The sequence below is a fragment of the Mugil cephalus genome, chromosome 18, assembly GCF_022458985.1.
Source record: "Mugil cephalus isolate CIBA_MC_2020 chromosome 18, CIBA_Mcephalus_1.1, whole genome shotgun sequence".
Lineage (NCBI taxonomy): Eukaryota > Metazoa > Chordata > Actinopteri > Mugiliformes > Mugilidae > Mugil > Mugil cephalus.
In genome coordinates, this window is record NC_061787.1 from 23,182,847 (window position 1) to 23,201,338 (window position 18,492).

The following is an 18,492-nucleotide window of genomic DNA, read 5'->3' on the forward strand; positions in this document are numbered from 1 at the left end:
TGTGGCAGTGTCGTCATGGGGCTTCAGAAGGGAATTTATGGTGGTGAACAGTGTCTTGGGGTTGCCGGAGCAAGACTGGATGATGTGGGAGTAGTATGTTGACCAGGCGGAGTTGAGGGCATCTCTGTACTTGTGAATGTGTTCTGTGTAAAGCTGGAGATGAATTCTGAGTCCAGTTCTTCAGTAGAGGCGTTCCAGTTTGCGTTTCTGTGCTTTCATTTGGTGGAGGTTGTGTACCAGGGGGCAGAGTGTGTGAAAGAGACAGGCTGTGGGAGAGAGCAGTGGTGAGGGCTAAGGGAGAGATGGATTTTATGTTTTGGAAGTTTATGGTGCGTTCGGTTTTGGAGGGAGGGATGGGGATGATCATGTCCATTCTGAGTAGCAGGTGATTGGAAATGTGGAGGCTTTGGCCAGAGGTGCAGACTAGGTTGAGGATGTGGCCACGGTTGTGTGTGAGGAAGTGGATGTGCTGTGTGAAGTAAACGCAGTCCAGAATGTCCAGAAAGTCACCAAGGAGGAGGACGGATGGAGCAATGGCAGTGAGCTGGTTTAAGAGGTCAGAGAGGTCAGTGAGAAAATGACAGACCTCTTAGGTTAGAAAATCATACTGAACTATTTTCCACTATTTTACCGATCTATCTGGCTTCTTTAAATAAGAAAAATAATTGAAAGTCAACAAATAACAGAGAATGTGATCAAAACTGAACAAAAAATAAATAAACCATCTAGGGATGCCACAATTACAGTTTTCTTTAGTACAATTATTGTCAGAGAATTTATCACGATATTACGATAATCACGATTATTATGCGTTGATTGATTTCACAATTCTATTCATATGTAAAATCCCATGAACACTCCTTGAAGGTCTTAAAAGTTTCCTTTATTTCTATCTTTTGATGCCAACAAAAATATATAGCAACAAAGTAGTCAAGTAAACAAAATGTACAAGAAAAATGGCAATTAAACAAAAATTTAAATTATTTAAGTCATCAATTGTCATCTATACCAGATGTTTAAGTTTATTTTTAATTGTTTTAATCATTTGTCTAATTTTATGTGGCTACATATAAAACTTATCTATTATTTTGGTTAATTTACGTTTAAATTACAATGACATAAATTAGTAAAACATGAAACGGACTGGAAGCACAAGTGTACAAGCCCTGGATCAAGGTGGAAGCACAAACCCAACGTCTATGCGCAGATGGGGGAAAGCAAAAGGAGGTAATGCTAAATGTTCACCGACTGAGGGCCTTGACTACGTGGTGTTTTCTTCTACACGTCACACAGACACCGACACCGAGACTGTCCGACCACAAAAAAGCAATTGATCTCACACTGCACTGGAAGGCAAACCTGTCGTACTCATACACAATTAATTGCAAATGACATGCTAACATTTAATTTCCTACTAATTCAATGCAACGTTAGAAAAACATTGAAGTATTTTAATGTTACTGTGTATTTACCTTTATTTTGGCATACAAAGTCGGGTAGTTGTCCCGCAGGTGGTGAAACATATTAGACGCGTTTCCTCCTTTGACTGCAATTTTTTATAACATGATTTACATGCTGGCAAGTAGGGCTGAACGATATATCGATATAGTATCTATATCTAGATATGAACGTTCAAGATATCGAAAAAGCAACGATATAGACGATATAGATTTCCCCTCCCCGCGCTCGCCCACCATGTAGATCAACAGCTCTGGCAGTCACAATAAACATAATTTTTACAATTGCCATTGAATGCACCGCTAAGGCCAGCCAACCACAAACCTTATTTCATGCTTGCTGTGGATCGACAGCTGAAGCCAACCTATGACAAACATGTGAGGGATAACTCTTCTGCCATTTCCCCCACAGGTAGGCCTGTCATCTACAACCAAAACACCAAAACAAAGTAACACACGCAGGCGTTGGAACACATGGGTGCTGTGTAACATTGTTTTCGTTCCGCTTGAGTTGACCTTAACTATGGTTCTGGCATAATATTTTCTGAGGGTATTCAGGAAACGTTACGATCAATTAATCGTAGCGCTTAATACCTCAATTAATTGTGATATCGACTAATCGTGACATCCCCCAAACATCACATCATCAAATTAATATTTAGCACTCCTGCCATTAGCCATTTAATTCATTCAATTCAATTTCATTTGGTTTCATTTATATAACGTCAATAACAACACAAATTGTCTCAAGATACTTTACAAAAACTGACCTGAAACCTCCAGAGCAAGCCTGAGGGTGACGGTGTCAAGGAAATCCTCCCTTTTAACAGGAAGAAACCTTGAGCAGAACCAGGCGGCAACCTGAGCGATAAAGCCCATGCGGAAGTGCAAAACATTGCAGTTCATCGAGTGGCCGCTTGAGGCTGGTTGCAAAAGGGAGCAAATCCCCATAGACCCCCATGTTAAAAAGCCCAACTTTACAACATTATTAAACATGTTGGACGTCCGACACGTCCGACACGACCCCCTACATCCATATTTGGAGTATACACGTGTGGGTGGAGTAAAGGTCATCCAACATGATGACGGCAGCCCCGCCTACTTAGGGCTTCATTTTCGAGGTTCAAAATCCAATGATGGGTAACGTCACGATGGGTTTGTCCATAGTATAAACAGTCAATGCTCATATGGAGGGACCCAGATTCTGAGCACTGACAGTGGGGAAAAAAAATATGATATATGATCAAATTAGTTGAGTGCATGTGGATGTTGGCAATTATATTTTATCATAATTATCTTTTTTTTTTTTAGCATAAAAATATGATCCTTAAAAGGACTGTTGAAAGCATGTCAAACTAATCTTCTGGGTTTTATCTTCCTCTTGTGGACAGAAATGCATCGACATCCTAATCGAGAAGGAGTACCTAGAAAGAGTGGACGGCGAGAAGGACACTTACAGCTACCTGGCCTGAACACCTCCAATGCCAGCTCTCCTATTTTTTTTTTCTTTTCTTCTTTTTTTTATTTTATGTCTGAGTAATAAAGGATGTGGATATCTCTGAGTGATGGATATGTGAGTGTGACCGCCCCAATATGACAACCACAATCACCAACCTGCGGGTCCGAACGGTCTGTTCTGTCAGTGATGGAGATCAGAACATCCCCTCTTCCAGACACTCGCCTGTCCCATCCCATCTGTATGACTCACTCTGTTGTCATGTTGTAAATAACAACCACAGACTCTTAAGAGGAACAAACCCTGCTCCCTTCTTTACATAGCGCAGATGTACTGACTTAGCCTACAGCCAATCGGAGGAGAGCCGCATCCAAAGGTTTCTGCATGCTACTGCCTACCTGCACCACAGTGACCATGAAAAAAAAGATTAAGTAAAAATTAGAGTTGAGTCACTGGGGGGCTGATGCAGTCCACTGCACGACCACCAGACCGGAGGAGGTGAGTTTAGAGCCACCACGATGCTTCTTCCCCCACTGGAGGTCGGTTGGGTTCATGCAGGTCTGCGTCATTACTGAACGGTGGACATTTGTATAGTGTGGTTCATTTTCTAAATGTGTGATAAATAAAAACAAGGAAAGATTTCTCTAACACTTGCCTCCCTGAGACTCTGTTCACGCTTCAGAGGGGTTCACTGCTTGTCTGCATTTTAATTTGACCCTTCATCTGGATTTCATTATGAAGTGTTTCAACAGAGAGCAAATAGCTCTGCATGAAGTGGATAATCTCCTGGAGGTTCTGATTTGGTTAGGACCTAACAAACCAGAGCCATTTTGTTGTACACTACTCCACAGTTCTCAGGTGAGGTATGACCACACTAGTTTTCTTTGATCCATCACCACATAAAACCCACCCAAACTAGCTAATTGGCCTGACAGATCTGCTGGAGCCTTTGTTGGTAATGAACCATTTGTTTGTGGGAAATTATTTTGGCTTCCAAGCTAAGGCACAGATGTCATATTTTACTGCAGGAGCTGCTTAGTCTACCAGTGTTTAGGGCCCTCCCCTGAATGTGTATGAGGTGGTTAGGTGATTAATGGGAAGGTAGAGAAGACCTCTTTAGTGCAAAACTTGACTCAAATAATTACAGCAGCTCTTTGAAGCCAAAGACCATTTGCAGTAGCTTGCAAAGAAATTGACAGTTTCATTTTTTACTAAAGCCATCCAGCAGAAGACTCATCAGATTTGTTTCATCTGAAAGTTAAAAAACAGAATGTGCAGATCTTCAGTCTTTAAAAGCCATTACATAAATACTTAAGCCCAGAGCCATATACTGTATATTGTAAAATATACCACCAGCTTTTCTACATGCACCAGTAGGAACATTTTATTTTGAATTGTTCTGTGATTTGAAGGGACATGAGAAATTGCAATACTGGTCATTCCTCCAGGTTTCATCCTACATACTACTGGACCCAAATCACATTTCAAATGATTTGTCTTAATGTGGCAATTAAAATCAAGAACAAGTGACTTCAGTGATACTTAAATCTTAAATGTGTGAAACCTGCAGGGAAGAACATGACACCTCTGAAAACATTTCTGAAGACTCCTCTTGTGTGGTCTTGACAAATGAAAACCAGCACTTCAACCATAATATTTTACTCTGCATCATGTTGAACAACACAATCCCTGTAAACATTACAAAATCAGCACCTGTGTCATTGGAGGAACAAAGTGCTTCTGGTCTGAAAAGAAGCAAGCACAGGTGGATGCTAGAAACCCTAAATAACCTGTGGTGAAGAGATGGGGAGGGCCGGGGAAACACTGACACCATGAATCCTAAAGTCACCCACACTATTTCTGACCAAATCAAATTATGTCTCAACATGTCTCCAAAAACCTTCAACATCTGGTTTGTTACCCAACCCTCCTCTGATCACAGAAACACAACCTTGAACTTGCAAGAGCTTTTGGATCTGTCACATTGATACAAACTGGATATTTAGATGTCGTCAGTCCAATCAAACACACCAGAAAAAAAAGTGGGATCAGCAGTAAAACGTCTGACCTTACATAAATTGGTTCTTACATATTGCTCTTTGGAAAAATTTACACTTTCATTGTAACGTTTTTTTTTTTTTTTTTTTTTTTTTAACATCCTCCAACAACACAACATTTCCAGACACAAATAGGAACCCTGTGAGTAAAGCACCAGGTTTCAAAGCCCCTGAAGTCATGAGATATCAGCGAAGTGTGTCATAAATTACAATTGTAGAAGACCGTGGATTTACAGGGGGTGTTATTCCACAGTGGACAAAAGAGGTTGCTATTATTTAAAGTATGTCAAAACGGGCTGAGAGTCCTTGCAAGCACCAGGATCCATGTCAGGAAAGAGAACAAAGAATGGTTGCGTATCAAAAGGCTGTTTAACGAGGTGTATGCTCCAATTTTTTTGGATTGGACCTCATGTGCAGTAAGCGGAGGTTCTCCAAAGCAGACAAGAGGATCTGCAGTGGTCTTATTTTTTTTGTTGTCGTTTTAAAATGACTACGTTCTGGAGGACTCAAGGCACAGCAGACAAAGTTTTCCCATCAAAACCGCACAGTGACTTCAGTATTTGTGTCTGCCCTCCACCACACAACTGAGCTGAAATACTGTTCTATAAAAAGAGCCACAGCCTTAGGCTGAAAGCTAGAGGCTGTGAAAGGAAAAAAATCTAGTTGTTGATCAGGGCTAATTGTCACTCCTGACTCACTGAAAAAAATGCCTTTTATAGATTTGAACAACTGTATTTAATACCATTTGAGGAAATTTTAGACATTTTATTAGAAACTATTTTACTAATTCATTTATTTATTATTTGCAAGCTGTTCTGCTCATACATGGACACATATTCTAATTGTTCTTGGACCTTTTCAAAGAGAATAAATCAACTGATGGGGAAAGAAACCTATGTGTGTGTATTATATATGTTAGAAGTGTAATATAAATCTGAGTTTTATAGTAAGGCTGTTGATCTGCTAATAAAACCTGAATTATTCCATTTCTATTAGACAAGAGGTGAGATCTGCTCCCTTCTCAGACTCATCTGTTCTCTGTACCGACAGCGAGAAACTTAACATAAAATACTGTCATTTAAAGGATGACTTAACACATCTAATAACTTTCATCTTGAGCTCGGTACTCTGATGAAAAACTATGCTGGATAGCTAAACTGAGTCAGTGTGATGGCTGCTGGGAAAACCTGAAGAGAGAGACTTCAAAGAAGACAGATGGAGTGTCAGGAGAATGTGCATGAAAACCTTCATCGATAACAGTGTGGTTCTGCTTCTTAAAAAACAGCAGGAACATAAAATCATGCCCAGACCAAAGCTTTTTGACGGGTGGCTGCTGTTATTTTTTAATTTAGTTATCCACCATTTTAGCACTAGAAGCAGAGGCAGCATCACAAAGCAGAGTCATCTTCAGCTCAGAAACAGCAATGAGAACCAGGTAAATATAAATGAAACGTTGATTTACAGCAATTAATAAGCACCAGTCATCATTCACTGCCATTTTCCAGTTTGGTTTAAATATGAGGATTCTATTTTCTCTGATTTATATTATTTCTAAACAAAATTGAGCTGCTGGTGGGACAAACCCCAACCATTTTTTTTTTTTTAATTTACAAGCTTCACAGTTGATGAGAAAAAATGTCCTGAGGTCTGCTCACATAAAACCTGTCATTTAATCTCCTCTTAATCATTTAAATAAATCCCACCATGCTACGTTCGGGCGTCTCACTTTGTTAACAAAATATGGAGAAAGCCTGAAAGTTAATCCAGCAGGAGGATGAAATGAAATAGTGGCACTGCTTTGTGGAGGCTGCTCTGGCTCACAGACAGTGATGTGGCACTCTGACGAGTGACGAGCCGATTCAGTTCACACCATTTAAAACACACATGACAACTGACACGCAACCCACAAATGAGTCCAGACAGAGTCCATTGGGTGGTGTTAAAGTAGCTGGTGGAGGATTTTGGTCCCTGAAGTTTGACAGTCATGGGTTTGTCTTAAAAAGTTAAGTTTGTGGGTGGGTGAACTGCACCTTCAGCAGAGGGAAGATTTCTGAATCCCACACAAAGAAACAAGCAGAAAATGAAAAAACTGATAAGTTTTTTTTTTTTTTTTTTTTTAATTTTTTAAAAATTCGGCTTCAAATATTCCTAGTTTTCCTGAAGCTTTCTAACATTTCGACAAGTTGTCTGGATTTCCTGAAGTTAAATGTTTTTGTGTGTAAGGCCTTTGAGTTGTCGACCAGCTGGAGGTAGAAGTCCAAATCAGGCAATCTCCATCTCCCTCTCAATCCCAACGTACTTCAGAGCATCAGCCTGGCTGTACCTGATAAACACAAACAACATGTTACTTCAGCTGATTTGAGTTTCATTCATCTTGTGAAACACTTTTGCTCAGGTTCAAAAATCTGATTATTTAAAGCCTCCAGATTTTTAACAGCACCCCAACATGTAAGTTGGCATTTTTGTCTCTATCATGTCAGTTATTTATTATTTGTCTCTGAAATGTTTTTATGCTCAGAGGGGACATCATTAATTGCCCAATTCTGTCCAAACAACAGCCTAAACCCCAAATAATTAGATAAACCTCAAACATTTGGTTTGATGATGATGGTTTAAAGGCAGTGGCTTGGTGTCTAAGATACTTCAAACACTGAAATAAATTAAAGCAGTTTCCTTTAATTCCATCCATTAATTTTAATCAAAAATACATTTCAGTTGAAATCTTGAATGATTCAGAGATTCAAGAGTCTGTGACTGACGGCTATGGCTCAGTAGGTAGAGTGGGTTATCCATGAACCGAAGGTTAAGCGGTTCGATCCCCCGAGTGTGCCATATGCCGAAGTGTCCTTGAGCAAGACACTGAACCCTGAGTTGCTCCCAGTGCAACTGGCCCTGGTGTGTGAATGCTTGTGTGAGTGAATGGGTTGATGTGTCTCTGACTGTAAAAGTGCTGTGAGTACTTTTGAGTAAGTAGAAAAGCGCTGTATAAGAGCAAGACCATTTACCATTACATTCAGGCCTCAGCATTTTTCTCCTCAGTGTTAAACTCATCTCATCACTGACCTGTAGTCGAAGAAGAGCTCCTCTCCAGTCTGGATGGCTCTCTTGGCAAAGATCCCTATCCTGTGATCCCCGTTCACCATCATCACTACACAAGACGGACAACGAGTTATCAAAGACACATCACCAACTACCATAAAACCCGTGCATGTAGAACTTACCTTTTGCATAGCAGTTAGGATTGACAGAATGGTTAGCAAAGCGGATCTTGTTACCTTTCCTCGTGGCATCAACAACAAAATCTGGAGAGAAAAGAAAACTAATTTAGCATCAAGTTTAAAATCCTCCAGCAGATGAAAAAAATCAAATCAGACTCACTACAGAGCAGAACCTTCAAAGTAAAATGTTTTACCATTGTTGAGATTGAATAGGAAGCTGCACATGTATTTATCGTAAACCTTCCCTCTGCGGTCCGCTTCGTCCTGAGAAATAATCTGCAAACACAGAGGTCAAACATTTATACTTTTTTTTTTTTTTTTTTTAAATCAAAGGTAGAAACATCATTTTACAAACTACTTAATCGAAATGAGGGAGAAAAAAAAAAAGGTTGTATGGATCATTAGTTTACAGATGTCCGTACAGCTACAGTTGTAGAGAGATGTTACAGAGTGACATGTCTGGTCACACATAAATGATCTTTTGCAGTCTGCAGGATGAAGAGTGCTCACAAATCAGCAAACTAAGGTTTCAAAAAAGCCACGACCGAAACCCAATAATTAATGATCCAAGTTGGCTGTAATAAGAAGCTACACAGGTCGATACAAAACAAGCTCCTGACCTCTCCACAGTACTCAGAAATGAACTCGTTTTTCTGGACCGGCTCTTTGATGAAGATGCCCCAGCCTGCCACATCTGATGGGGCCAGCAGCAGGTGCTGAGTGAGGGACAGAGAAACAGCTTCAGCAATGCCTCACTTCAAGTGATTGAAGGTTCAGTGAAATGTGACTCGTGTGTTACCTTCTTGGCTCCTCTCTGGATGGAGCAGTTCTTGCAAGATACATTCTTGCTGTCCCAGTGGTCTGCTGCACCACAGGTCAGGCAGAGGTCAGGGTCACATTCCCTCACTGCCAGGTAGCAGGGGCACTGCTTGGTGTTACACTGGGCTTTGCACCGACAACCAGGAAAGCGGTTCTGACCTGGATCCATATAAAAGGTGCAAATAAAGTAAACCCACATGACAACTACTGCCTATATTCAGGGCACTTTATTTTAAAAGTATGTTCTTACACTCAGAGCTGCACTGGCAAAACTTCTCACAGAAGTTTTGAGCGGTGATGCAGGGACAAGAGGAGTCACAGGGCTGACGTGGGTGATCACATGGCTGGTAATTATAGACGTGATTGGACGAGCCATCTGTACGAGGAACAATGAGATGCAGGTCAGAAGGGCTGTTTCGTAATAGTAGTAGTATAAATTAGTGTCTGACCAATAGGGATTTTTTGGCCTGATAACGATAGCCGATATTAGAGGAGGTGCAATCACTGATAGCCGATATGCAACCGATATAGTGAGTTTTTGAGCTGGAATGAAAACAGGCTGATTGTGCATAGATTTTGCACCGATATGATTATGTAATAGTGATCCCGCGTCGTGTGCTAGTGCTTTCTTGGTTAAATCCTTTTAGCATATATTAAACTGTAACCCTTTGGTGCTTATTTGCAAACTGCTAACGTCACTCATGTAATGCTACTACTGAGACAAAATCTGCAATGATATAGCAAAGTTCCCTCGCAGTTATTTTACACCGGAGATTTTGGCCAGGGACACTTTTGAAAGGGGCAATGAAATGTGTCCAACAATTGTTGTTCCAATGATGTTTTCATGTTTACAATTACTTATTTCAGGAACTAACTTACCGTGACTTGTCACACTTTGTTTTTTCTATCGGCACATTTCACCGATACGATAGAACCCCCGCTAGAACTGGAGCCGTCATATCGGGCCCCGATATATTGGTGACCGATAATCGGTCGGTCACTAGTATAAATAATTATTTATTCATTGATTCTTTCTCTGCATTTGACTAATCCATTCATTCACAGTTGGAGCAGTGGGCTGCAGCCTCAGATAGGCCACGCCCGGGGGTTGAGCGCTTGCTCAGGGCACTGCAGCCTACTCCACAGCTCCTCAATCATCAGTCATCCTCCTCTCCTCTGATGTCCTGAAGTGACATCTGACCTTTCTTTAGCTGGATCTTCCTGCAGTGAGTGGCCCACAGCCTGTGTTTCCTCTTCTTCTTTCTTGGCGGCGTGTCCTCGTCTTCAGCAGGAGCCCGAGCAATGATGCTCGACTCCTTGACCCTGAACTCGTAGACCTGCAGGATGCATTAATGACAGCATGTCAGGAAACCTGTCCTCTCAGACTCCATTTTGGTTTTAGTTTTAAAAGGAAAACATTTGTATATTTTAAGGAAATGTTCAATTTCATCTAATGAAGTTTTTTCTGCAGTTTGACAGCTGACATGCACCCATAGGTTTAAATCTTAACCAACTTTTCTGTTTCCAGTATAATAAACTTCCAAAATTTGTATGACAAAGGCATGAAGGTGCTGGTGGCTCACCTGTCTGCAATTCTTGGTGCCTATGAGTCGTGCAATGGCGCAGTAGTTGTCATAGTACGTCCCAATGAGAACCCTGAACAGAGAGGCTTCGGCTCCACTCCACTCCATCACTTCAGCTTCACTGCTCAGCTTCATCTTCACTGGAGTCTGACACCGAGAGTTGCCCTCTGTACACACAAAACCCATCATGGGGATTACTCCAGGTGGAACAAACATGCTTTCCTAGTTTCCTAATCTACAAAGCTTTAGGATAAATCAAGGTGCAGCTGTTGGGTTGGTGTAACACAATGACAATGTCAATTGGACAGTGGAGATTTCTTGAAGACATTTCATCTAAGTCTTCAGTTTTTAAAAGAACATGTTGTGGGCGGTGCCCATCTCAAACTCGCATGACAAGAGTCTGTTGAAAACCACAATATTAGATCTACCATGAGCTGGATGACCAAAAACGACACAGGCATCAATGTACGTACTGTCTCTAAAAAAAAAAAAAAAAAAAAAAAAAAAAATGGCACCATCTTAATAGCTGCTTAATGCTGCAAGGACAAAATATTCAGCTTCTTCCAAAAAAATACACAGACTACTGCCACCTGCTGGCAGTAGGTGGTTGTAGTCTTACCAATACTTGGCACCATAATGGCACCTGCTTTGATGCAAACAGTAGGAACCAGACCGAATAGCAACGCAGTACAAGTGTGCTTTATTTTGGTGTGACTAAATTTTTAATTTCATTTCATTTTCACTTGCATGGATGAAACCTTAAAACCGAAATGGTCAAAAGTTTGGCTGTACTTCACCTCAAAAGACGCACTCATTAGCTTGCAACAAGTACTCAAAGGCGATATTGTGCTAGGGAATTAACACCTCGAATGTGATTAAGCATCTGATGATGCATAACATTTTTTTAAGAAATACATTTATTTTTAAGAAATAAGAAATGTAGCCTGCAAGACCCCACACCACTAATTTTATTATGAGAATTATGACAGCCGGTTGCGGATTTTATTTTATGTTGGTTCATTTCTTTCTTACTCTCAGTTGTATTTATATTGTTTAAATTAATATTCTGTTCAACTTTGACATTCCATACGCCTTAAAAATAAAAATGGATACAAAGTTTGTATGTTTTCCATTCTTTAGGCACCTGTTAGGGCACTGTTTCAGAAGTGCTGGTTTGGTACTGTTACTGGATAAAATCTTACCGATACCCATTTTGTTTTGTAGTGTGTCCAAGAGGTGACATCACACTCCCATCTTGTTGCTCATAGTTCTTTGACGTTACTTCGTTGTGTCTGTATCTTTAAAGGCTGAATGCTTCACTTTCAGGAACATTGACACATTGTATAAATTTGTAACGCAACAAAAAAGCCTCACTTTAATAGGGCCTGCAGATGCAACAACGTTATATATTCATGCCCAAACAAAAGATGCAGAGAGGGAATGAGAAAGATGGATAGTTGATGGACAGACTTGTCCTTAAATCTGATAGCAACACCTGATCATGCTACAATGAAAGTTGCAAAATGCTGTGTATTAGGGATGCACGATAACTTTGTTTTGTAACCGATAACCGATAACTTTCTGCTTCAAACGGTCAATAGCAATAACCGATAACAAACCGTATTTTCCGGACTCTATCTCGCACCGGAGTATTAGTCACATTTGTCAAAAAATACGCCATGAAGAGGAAAAAACATTTGTTTTGTGTTTTGTTTTTTCGCATTTTGTTTTTCAAACATATATATATATATATAATTAATAGCCGGGTCTCATATAAGCTAATGGCCAGGGCTTTGTTTAAACAATATAGCCTACTACAGGCCGGATAAAAAAAAAAAAAAAAAAAAAAGACAAGAAAAGAAAAACAACTCCTCGCCTGGAGCAAACTTACAAGGATATGATCAGAAACTCTTTGTGGACTGACAGACTGATGGGAGTGAAGCCGATCTCTCCTCTGCTTCAGAGAGGGACAGCCTTGCACTTCAGTCTCTGCTTCGGTCCCGACCAAGCTCCGGACACGGAGCAGAGACCGAAGACGGACCACAGAACACGCTTTTAAAATACTCTGAATTGACTTGGAGTGAAGCGCTACAGCTCAACAGAGACAGAGACCCAGGTCACAGCTCAGCGAAAGCAGCACGTGAGGAAGATGAAGATGAGCTACTGAATGAGGAGGGATTTAGAAATAAAAGCCTCCCTTCCCTCTTGTGGTCATAGCATAGGCAATATTTTTTGATATATAAGTCGCTTCTGAATATAGGTTGCATGGCCAACCAAACTACTAAAAAAAAAAACACGACTTATAGTCCGGAAAATACAGTACCTGGAGATAAGAAGGACTAATGAACAAACAGAATATCAGGTTTAAAAGTTAAGTGAAAAAGTGCATTCCACAAGTTTTAAAAAAATAAATAAATAATGCACTAACACAAGTTAGAATCAAATATTTCTATGCTAGTTCTTTGTTATTTCTCCCTCCTAAGTATTTATTGCACTCAGCCAGCAAACTGTCTTTCTTGGGAATTTCAAAAAGCTCCCGCACTACTGCCGCCATTTTATATATTTACAAACGTATGCACATTGTGATGCATTCATGTGGTGATGGAAATTCCCTTTTCCCGGTTTGTGAGTCATTTCCCCGACCTTTTAATGTTCATGTTTCTATGATTTACGTGTCACATCCAGGGCAATAAGTAAAATACTGTCAATAAGACGTTGATATCAGTCAGCTACTACCAACATTATGACAGAGTTGATGAGTTGTTTTCTGACAATAGGGAGTAATGCATTTTTTCAGTCAGAAGGCTGTTTTTCCAATGATACTGACGCCAAGTGTTACGATTTTCACTTCCTACTCCAGTTCCTCTGGTTCAACATTTACTAAAAAATATTAGTACTGTTGACAATCAGCAACTACAGTGCCTAAGGAAAAAACAATAAAACCATTAACATCTGTGTCCAAGGACCCAAAAGGGATGATAATAACCATCAGAGACTATGACTACAACTGTCGTATGACTATGACATCTTCTTTGAGACTGTACCTGAGCTGCTGGTGGTCTCATCCTTCTTGTCCTCGTCGTCTTTGTCATTATCTCGCTCGTCCTCTTTGCTGCCCTCGCGGTCACTGTCTGTATCTTTGGTTTCTGAGGAAACAGTGGGGGTGCTGGGTCGGCTTGTGCTGTTAGGCAGTCGTCCACGGCGACGGCCCACCGTGCGTTTTGAGGGTGTCTTGGCCCGCTCAGCAACCATGCCCGTGGGGTACTCTCTCCCCATTCTGTCCTGATGTATCACAGCATGAAAACAATGACAAACAAAACAACCAGCTATTAGCGGTCCAACTAATATTTTATCAGTTCTTACTTTCACATACAGTAAATATCACTCCAGTCACATCATCAGTCAACTCACCTGCGCCAGGTACCTGAAGCAGTTGATGCCACAAGGTTTACTATCCACCAAGTTCTCCAAGTTCTTACGCTTATAGGTGTTTGGAGTTGCATGGAAAGCTAAGAGAGAGAAATTAAGCAACAATTTACCAAAGAGCCTCCATAAGTGGTCTCTTAAAAACAGTGTCATAAGAAGTTTTAATGCACTGTTTTTTTGTCCTTCATATGACCTTCATATTTCTCTGCCCTTTACGGACAAGTCAATGTTTTGAGTTACTTCTCATGGGCTGAAAACTGTTCAGCAAGAAACTAACGCATTCAAAGTTTGTTCTGCCAAGAAAAATCTTTTCATGGAGACTGGTTACATTTGACCGAGCATATCAGATACAGGTCTCCTTGCAGTTCTGTTAAGTTTGCAACCTGGAAATGACGGAAACAAAGATAGTCTGTCTCTCTGTCTCATTTAAATGGGCTAATACCCCTGACAGTTTGAGTGTGTGCGAGTACTAACGGTGGAGGAAACAGTCATATTTGAAGCAGCGCCTGCAGAACAGAGTGTGGAAGGAGTGGAGGCTCTGTTCGCGCTGCACAGAGCGAGCGTTTGGACCATCAATGTTGGGTGTGCATTCAGGTGGCAGAGCACCAGGCAGCTGCTGCTCCGTCAACTCCTTGTACCTGAAAATATATAAATGAAGGAAATCTGCTTGAATTCTATGCCATAAGTTGAGAGAAACTGGCACACATCCGCTTGTGATTTCCTGAATCAATTCCGAGTCACAGGGTCCCTGTTCAACGCATTTGAGTTTCACATCTTTCGTATGTCTTTGCATTTAAAAAGTGTGGCAAAAGAGGAGCCTGACAAGAGCAATCAAACTGTCTCTGTCCTGACAGTGCTCTCAGAGTTGGAGCTTCGGTCGTGTTTGTGTCATTTGTTGTGTGAGGCTGCACCAAAAATTTCCAACAAGAGGATGTAAGAAATGGCAAGTGTGTTTAGAAAAGTAGCACAGAGAATTTTTATGAGTAATATACAGCCTTAACATTTATAATAAATGATCAATGGGATAAAAATATGTTTGTATTTTATGTTGTTGACACCAAATGAGATTGTATCGTAAAGATCTTGTTGCCATGCCTAAAAACCTTATCTGAAAGACGACGTTTTAGTTTAACAAAGTCACAAACAAACCCACTCACTTCTCTTTGAGCTCCTCAGTGGAGCCTTTGTCTGGGAACATGGAGGAAATGGCTTCAAAAATCTTGTCTGAAGGAAACTTCTTGCTGGTGTCATTGTTGGTTCGGCCTGGGGACAACAAAAACACATTTTCCGTTAGGGAATAACACCTTATTTTCTTTAAGCACCCGATGGAAAAAAGTTTTGTTGAATCATGAGGAAAACTGCATAATACTTCACATTTTTAACCCTTCTCTGGTGTAGCAGTAGCATCTTCTTAAGCTTTGAATGTTGTACAGTTTCACAATGTCCCCCTAGTTAACAATAATAATAATGCATTGGTTTTATATTGCGCTTTTCCATTGTTAGATGCTCAAAGCGCTTACAACTGTATGCATTATTCATTCGTTCACACAGTCACACCCTGGTGATGGTAAACTACTTCGGTAGTCACAGGTGCCCTGGGGCAGGCTGACAGAAACGTGGCTGCCAATATACGCCGATGGCCTCTTCGACCACCACCAACATCACTCACTCGCAATCATTTACCAGGGAGCCTACACCTGGGGGCAAGGTGGGTTAGGTATCTTGCCCAAGGACACAACGGACAGACTTTCGGTTATTGGACAACCTCTCTGCCTCCTGAGCTATTGCCGTTCCTAATTAATGATCTTATTCATACAAAAGCAGTCACCAGCAGCACAGGGCTTCCTATGAATGTGTCTGTCTGTAAATCTTGCCAGGAGGAAAAATAAAATAAACACACACACACACACTAGAGGTTACACTAGACTTTTTCATTGTCTGTCATTTTGACTGACAGTGTCATAAAAATCCCATCATAATCTATTTTTACCGGTAACTTTAATTTTTTAAATCACAATAATGAAATGTTCAACAGCATTTAATTTTAATTAATTTTTAATTAATATTTCAATCCAAACAAACTGCACAAATAATCCACACCGTGGATACACACATCAAGCAGAAGAATATGTAATCTTTTCTATGTAACAAAAACAACCAGTAGCTACATATGAACAATGAAAAATTAAATATGAACAGTTCACCTGTGGCCTAAATGCACAGTCTCACACCTTCCTCCTAGTCCGCATGGACTTGAATAACGTGCCCGCTTGCGCGAAATCAAATGTTTCAAGTGGGACTGCTGCAGAGGCTATTGTCATGAGGTTTTGGACTTTTTCCTCAGACCGACGACTTCTCATGGCTGTTTTGATGTTGTTCTGGAGACTGAATCCGCACTCTGCTGCCACACTGGCTGAAGTGCCGCTTGTAATTCCAGTTTCCAAAGTTTTGAAATCAGGGGACATTTCTCCAAGTAAAGTGATCAGAAGTAGGCAAGACTCTCTGAACGAGGGGTTTCCTGATCCTGCAAGCACCCACTTCAGCAGTAGGAAATCCCGCAGTATGCGCTCCTTCTGCACCAGTGGATCAACCAGCTGACAAAAAATTCCTGGACACAGTACTCAATGCATCTCGCTATCCAGGTGTCGCTGACAGCGCTTTAAAGAGCCATGGACAGGTGGCTGTGGAGCATGTCTGTGACCACTATGGGTCTACATGTATCAGTGTGACGCCACAGAACCTGCCGTTTTGTGAGGCCTCGTTGAATTTTTTCTCAATGGGCCTCACCTGGCCCATTCATCAAGTCTTCCAGACTGGTCAGATGCTCACGACAGGTGAGATGGACAAGATATTGATGTCTTCTTTTTGGAAGATGAGGTTCATGCAGTTCACCACGGCCAAAACGTCAGTCAGCAAGTGTACCGAATGCAGTGAACGTATGTGTTCGAAGCCGCTTTCTGGTGCCCTTCGCTACCGGGCAGTTTTTCACATCTTCCTCCTCCCTCAACTCCGACACCACAGCAGCCCAGGTGGCACGTATGCCCTTAACTGCCCTCTCCAGCGACACCCAGCGTGTAGCCGATGGTTGTTTTAGGCTCAGCAAGTCATGTCCCATCATTTCTTTTTGAAGTATATTTAGTCTGTATGTTCATATGGGTGAATTATGTTATTAAGAGTGGTGACATATGCACTGAGTTGTCGCACAGCCGTGGAGGCATCACGTGCAGCAAGCGCTGTCCTGTGCACACCACAGTGAATGTTTACAAAGAAGGGACAGTCATTCTGGCGCAACTGGTGTGCAACTCCGGCCCCACCATCACATTGGCGACATGACTTCCAAGTCCAACAACACTAGCCATAGCAACCCCATTGCCCGACAACAAATCTTTTATTTTTGCTATGATGCATTCAGCAGTGACAGAGGGAATCACATAATTGCCGATGAACACAGTTTCAGGCTCCCCTTTCTATTAAAGTGTCAGTATGAGATTAGCATTTTCTCCACTGTGATATTAGTGGTTTCATCTATTATTCCAACATACCTGCTGTTGGCGATGCGATCATTAATATCACTGGTTATGGTCTCCGCTGAGGCCTCCGCCATCCGACTGACTGTCTCATGTTGGGTGTATGTGTGTGCAGTGCAATGTTTGGACAGCCGGCTGACTGTAAGAGATTTATCAGGTCAGGATACAGGTGGCTCGGGGAGTTTGTTTTAGCCATATGTAGCACAACCTTAAGTTGTGTTTTTAATGCCTCGTTGCAGTCAACCTGTGATTTCTCGACATGCTTAATCATAGCCACACTGTGGTTGAGCACCCTCGAAGCCTCAAGGTGGCGGTGGCTACTTTTGTGGTCAGTTAATGCCGATTTCTGCATGTTCGTGCATCCTCGGACAAATCCGTTGCTCATATTGGCTTTTTTTACATATGTCGCATTTTTCCATCCACCCCTCCTCAGCCAGGAGAACACCCGCTCCCACTGAACTCTGTACTCCCGCCTTACTTGGTGTTACTACCCTTTGCCTTCAAACCAGCATCAATTCTTATTGGTACACACAAAAAGTCAGGGATTTTGTACTGTAGGTTGAAACACAGCCATTAACTGAAACAGAAACAGTTTTGTGGGATGATTAAAACTGGGTGAGGAACAGCCAAACTACCAAACCTGTTTGTCTTTTTGTGCCGTTTTTATTTTGTTTTTCTGGACTTTTTGTTTTTGGCTGTGGCGTTTGGCGGAGCAGCCGTTGTGGTGTGTTCCTGCGATCAGTTGTTACCGCTGTCCGTGTCCCCTGAGCTGCTCGGAGTGAGGCCTGAGATGCCCACTGAACTTCAGAAGATGTGCTGGGGATGCCAGGCTGGAGTTGGAGGCGGAGAAGAGGAGATGGTCGGTGGTTCTGTCTGTCCTCGTGGGGTACATGAAGTCTTTGGCAGCAGAATGGATGGACTGTGTGTGCTTGATGGGACCCAGAGGGAG

General features: G+C 41.5%; 2 protein-coding genes across 3 annotated transcripts in view; one reads left to right on the forward strand and one right to left on the reverse strand.

The window, feature by feature from the left end:
• Positions 1 to 3,561, forward strand: part of LOC125024463 (cullin-1) — a 47,295-nt gene extending 43,734 nt beyond the window's left edge. The window contains exon 22 of the mRNA XM_047612272.1: positions 2,849 to 3,561. Coding sequence (XP_047468228.1) covers positions 2,849 to 2,929 — 81 coding nt within the window. The 3' untranslated portion in view covers positions 2,930 to 3,561. The remainder of the gene's footprint in view (positions 1 to 2,848) is intronic.
• Positions 2,954 to 18,492, reverse strand: part of ezh2 (enhancer of zeste 2 polycomb repressive complex 2 subunit) — a 38,769-nt gene continuing 23,230 nt past the window's right edge. For both annotated transcript variants that reach the window (XM_047612273.1, XM_047612274.1), the window contains 13 exons: positions 15,174 to 15,279; positions 14,491 to 14,654; positions 14,002 to 14,099; positions 13,635 to 13,872; positions 10,591 to 10,757; positions 10,209 to 10,344; positions 9,258 to 9,383; positions 8,988 to 9,166; positions 8,809 to 8,904; positions 8,383 to 8,464; positions 8,192 to 8,272; positions 8,034 to 8,118; positions 2,954 to 7,293 (listed from right to left, as the gene is read on the reverse strand). In XM_047612273.1, the coding sequence (XP_047468229.1) occupies positions 7,233 to 7,293; positions 8,034 to 8,118; positions 8,192 to 8,272; positions 8,383 to 8,464; positions 8,809 to 8,904; positions 8,988 to 9,166; positions 9,258 to 9,383; positions 10,209 to 10,344; positions 10,591 to 10,757; positions 13,635 to 13,872; positions 14,002 to 14,099; positions 14,491 to 14,654; positions 15,174 to 15,279 (1,619 nt within the window). In that variant the 3' untranslated portion in view covers positions 2,954 to 7,232. The remainder of the gene's footprint in view (positions 7,294 to 8,033; positions 8,119 to 8,191; positions 8,273 to 8,382; positions 8,465 to 8,808; positions 8,905 to 8,987; positions 9,167 to 9,257; positions 9,384 to 10,208; positions 10,345 to 10,590; positions 10,758 to 13,634; positions 13,873 to 14,001; positions 14,100 to 14,490; positions 14,655 to 15,173; positions 15,280 to 18,492) is intronic.